This window comes from Alligator sinensis, unplaced genomic scaffold, assembly GCF_000455745.1.
Source record: "Alligator sinensis unplaced genomic scaffold, ASM45574v1 scaffold327_1, whole genome shotgun sequence".
NCBI lineage: Eukaryota > Metazoa > Chordata > Crocodylia > Alligatoridae > Alligator > Alligator sinensis.
Window position 1 is genome coordinate 322,621 of NW_005842379.1, and position 4,208 is coordinate 326,828.

The following is a 4,208-nucleotide window of genomic DNA, read 5'->3' on the forward strand; positions in this document are numbered from 1 at the left end:
AATCTGTGTCACGGCAGCGCTTTTTTTTCTGAACTGGCCGGTGCAGCGGCCTTCGCGCTGGCAGAAAGCAAGGCTGTATAAGTGCGAAGCAGGATAGCCTGTCTTGCTGGCTAGTGGGGCTTGTGCTGTGGGCTGGGTTTGGCTGCGGGCAAGGGAATGGGGTGGAGCGCCTGGCGGCCTGGGCGGTGGCGTGGGCCGCTTGGCGGAGCTGGTGGAGTGCTGGCCATGTCAGCCTGGGTCCTGAGCTGGACAGCCGTGTCCCCCTTCCCATGACCCAAGGGGCGATCAGAGACTTTCAGGGGGTGCACGTGCGCTCCTGGTCACCCGCATGCTTCACCACTGCCAAGAAGTCTGCTGTCTACAATATGTTAGCTACCAACTGCATTCATTATATGAAGAGTGAAGTGAAGACAGAAGTAAATGCATTAAATGCATTTAATACGTCTGCTTTCATGGCATCATTGAATTATGAATTATAGAACTGGAGGGGACCTGTAATATCAGCAAGGCCAGTCCCATGCTGTGGCTAGGAAGTTATTGGGCTGAGATGAACTTGACAAGTGCTTGTCTAGCCTCATCTTGAACACCTCCAAGGAGGGTGACTGCACCACCTTTGCTGGGATTGCGTTCCAGGTTCTGGTGATCCTTAGAGAGAAATGTTTTTCTCATGTCTAGCCTGAATTTACTCTCTTTTAGCAGAATGTAATAAATCATCTGTGACCAAATTGCTTTCTGCGTTTTGTTTGGACCTATGGCTTCTCTTGTCTTTCTCTTATTTTTGTCCTCCCTATATAATCCCTTCTTTATTGCCTTTTATGTTAAGTTTTTTATTGCCAGCTGCATCTCAAAAAGTTCAGTGGCCTCCCTGTGCTATACCCTTGCTTTCTTTTGTAATTATGACCATGTTTCCATTTTGGAAGGATTCCTTTTTGAGTTTCTACTCATTGAAGAGTTGGCTGTTCACCCAGACTTGTGGCCTGATATACTTCCCAATATATCACCGGGATCTCCCGGTGTAAAAAAAAACATGCCAGAAAAAAGCAGGCTGGCACATGTGGCATGCGCTGCCTGAAACCAGAGCCTGGCTGGCCGGAGCCACGCTCCAGCTGCCAGCCAGACTCTGCGTGCCTGGATTGCCATTACTGCAGCCCTGGAAGGCCAGAACCCCAGGTAAGGCTGCTGGGTTCTGTCTCCCCTACCCCACCTGAGGCAGCTTGCTGCGTCCCAGTGAGCAAGTGAAGGGGCGATCCCTGCGGACAACTAGCAGTGGCACACATATGTGCTGCTGTTATTTGTCTCCGGGGAAAAGCACATGCATGTTTGTCTGGACATGTCGCAGCTTTCCTGGCAATAATGGAATTAGGGCACCACAACAGGAGCAACTGTCCCTGACACCAACAGGGATTGATTGGTGAAATAAAAAAGCAGGTGCCTAGTCTAGCCACTTTCTTATACTGCTTTCTCTAGGACTCTTCACCTCAGACGTATTTCCCAGAGGATCCCATCCACCATTTCCCTTTGTCAGAGGCCTCTCCACTACCTATACAAAAAGTTATCTGCAACACACTCCAAGTATGTGATGTCCAATTCTGTGTTTCCTTCCCAGCAAATGTCACGGTAACTGAAGTCCTCCAGGAGAACTGGGTTTGTCATTTTGGAAGCTTCTGTTAGTTGCTTAAAGAAGGCCTCGTCCACCTCTTCCTCCTCCTCTTGTGGCTGATAGCTGGTGTCCGCTTTATGCTATGCCTCAGAACAAGCATACATTTCCTTTTGTGTGTAGGACAATACCTCCTCGGTTTTTTTTTCCCATACCCATTCTTCCTGAACAATTTATACCCGTCCATGACAAAAACCCCAGTCATGTGAACTATCCCACCACCTTCCTTATCCCAATTACATCTCAATTCCTTGATCGTAAGAGGACCACCTTTTCTTCCTGCTGTGTTCCCCATGCTTCTCGAATCAGAATAGAAACATTTCCTAGGGAGAGGAGCACAAAACAAAGAGCATCAAGTCAAACTGCTTAGCTCTCGGTGAAGAATGAGCAGTAGGGAGTAAGTGCTACTTATTTATAGACCTGTAGTCGTGGCCGAGTGGTTAAGGCGATGGACTAGAAATCCATTGGGGTCTCCCCGCGCAGGTTCGAATCCTGCCGACTACGTGGTGCGTTTTGGGAAGCAGCTACTGCACGCTTTTTTGGCTTGGCCAAACCCCGCCTGGGTGCTGCACAAATATGCCAGCCCGTCCTCAAGCTTGGTCGTGCACAAATGCATAGGCAAGAGCCCTGGGGAGTCAACCCTGGGCACGTGGGAAGCGGATCTCTGGTTTCCCCTTCCCGCAAATCAAAGACGCAGCCTCTCCGGGCGGGCATCCTCTGCCACGTTGTGGGCGGCGGCGCGGGAAGGGCCGGGAGGCGGTGCGGTGCGGTGCACGCCGACCCTGCAGCGGAGCGGAGTAGGACTCTGGGAGCCGGCGCCGTGGCTTAGCTGGTTAAAGCGCCTGTCTAGTAAACAGGAGATCCTGGGTTCGAATCCCAGCGGTGCCTTCTTCTCCCGCCGTTTCGCCTTTTGCAAGAGCTGAGGGTCCCTCTCCCGCCCTGCGGGGCTAGCTCCGCTCCCCTCCTCCCGTACAAAACCTTCCTTTTTGCCTCTCCCAATGAACTGGCAGCCTTAATAGAATAGCGTATGAATGATGAAATGTGCTTGCTAGACTAGAATTGTCTGGTATCTCTTCCTTCCCTTGCGCTGCGGCTCCCTCTGCCCTAGCATTTTCCGGGCGGAGAAAAGGCAGAGGAAGATTTTCCCTCACCAGGAAAAGGGCGAAAAGCAGCCCGTGGCCCGTACGGGGATCGAACCCGCGACCTTGGCGTTATTAGCACCACGCTCTAACCAACTGAGCTAACCGGCCACTGATATAGTCATTGCTGCGCGCGGCCCCCAAGAGCTTCGGTAGCGCCAGCGGTCTGGGTAGGGGGAGCTGGGGCTTGGGGCTCCGCTGCTGCTCCGAGCAGAGTGCTAGCTGGGCTCCGGGGCTACTGTGGGGTCCGCACCACTGGCAAGTGCCCAGCCCGACTGGGCAGCCGGGAGCGGGGCAAGCCCCGCGTGTCTTCTGTCCTCTCTTATTGTACCAGTAGGTGCAGCCAGGGCTCGCTCTTATGGAACAGAAAAGGTCTGGTTTTCCGGGCCGAATGCTTTGTGGGTGCGGAGTGGGCACATATTGCACCTCCTTCACACGTGCAGCTTTTAAACCTTTGGACAAAATAACCCCAAATAAACCAACCCTAGACGACGGACTTTTCGGAGCAAGACAAAAGGCTAATGTCAGGAGTGGGATTCGAACCCACGCCTCCAGAGGAGACTGCGACCTGAACGCAGCGCCTTAGACCGCTCGGCCATCCTGACAGCTACTGGTAAGTGCTTATGACTTGTACTTAATCGTTTATTGACACACTTAATCTGTCAATACGGCAAATTTCTCGGGTCATTGAGTCCAACCCCCCTGCTCAAAGAGCGTCCTCCGCTAGATCATCCCAGCCAAGGCTTTGTCCACCCGAGTCTTAAAAACCTCTAAGGAAGGAGATTCCACCCCGCTCTGGGGAGCCTATTCCGGAGTTTCACTGTTCTCCTGCTGAGAAAGCTTTTTCTAACATCGGACCTAGACTCTCCCGCTGCAATGCTGATTTCTTGTCTAAGTCGCGCCTACAGCCAGCCGAGCTACAGCTGCCGGCAACTCTGATCCAGCCTTTCCAGCTATTCCGTTTGCAAGGTCAGCCAGGCACTGCAGCCCTGCGAAGCCAAGGCCCTGGTTGCAAGCCTCAGCGCTTGCCGGGCTCCCTGCAAAGCACGGGGCTTTCCCGGCCCTACTGCAGGAACAGAACGCCCTGAGAGCCGGGCCGAAGTGAGGGGGGACCTCACCCACTTGACCCCACCTCTTCCCCGCCGTTCCAATTCGGAAGCGGACGGCCAAGCGGGAGAGGGGGTCGCAGCGATTGGCTGCCCGCCTGCCGGGGCGGGGCTAGCACTCGGGATTGGCCTATTCCAAGCGCGGGAGGGGCGGGGTTTAGGCAAACCGGGTCTTCCGGGAAATGTGCCGGCATTTGGTTTTGGCCGGGGGCTATGGAGGCTGTGCGGTGCGTTGGGCACGGTGAGGAGACGGGCGTTCCATGGGACGGGGGGAGGAACGTTGGGGGGACGGGGGTTCGATGGGGC

General features: G+C 54.1%; 1 protein-coding gene and 4 non-coding genes across 10 annotated transcripts in view; 3 read left to right on the forward strand and 2 right to left on the reverse strand.

Moving 5' to 3' along the window:
• Positions 1-2,079: 2,079 nt before the first annotated feature.
• Positions 2,080-2,161, forward strand: TRNAS-AGA. The gene has a single exon. It is a non-coding gene; the product is annotated as a tRNA-Ser (tRNA).
• Positions 2,162-2,471: 310 nt separating this feature from the next.
• Positions 2,472-2,545, forward strand: TRNAT-AGU. Its single transcript has one exon. It is a non-coding gene; the product is annotated as a tRNA-Thr (tRNA).
• A 288-nt stretch (positions 2,546-2,833) lies between these two features.
• Positions 2,834-2,907, reverse strand: TRNAI-AAU. Its single transcript has one exon. It is a non-coding gene; the product is annotated as a tRNA-Ile (tRNA).
• A 411-nt stretch (positions 2,908-3,318) lies between these two features.
• Positions 3,319-3,401, reverse strand: TRNAL-CAG. Its single transcript has one exon. It is a non-coding gene; the product is annotated as a tRNA-Leu (tRNA).
• Positions 3,402-4,069: 668 nt separating this feature from the next.
• Positions 4,070-4,208, forward strand: part of TTF2 (transcription termination factor 2) — a 33,131-nt gene continuing 32,992 nt past the window's right edge. For all 6 annotated transcript variants that reach the window (XR_324527.3, XM_006029440.1, XM_006029441.1 and 3 more), the window contains exon 1: positions 4,070-4,143. Coding sequence is in view for 5 of the 6 variants with exons in the window: in XM_006029440.1 (XP_006029502.1) it covers positions 4,116-4,143 (28 nt within the window). In the remaining variant the exon portion in view is untranslated. The remainder of the gene's footprint in view (positions 4,144-4,208) is intronic.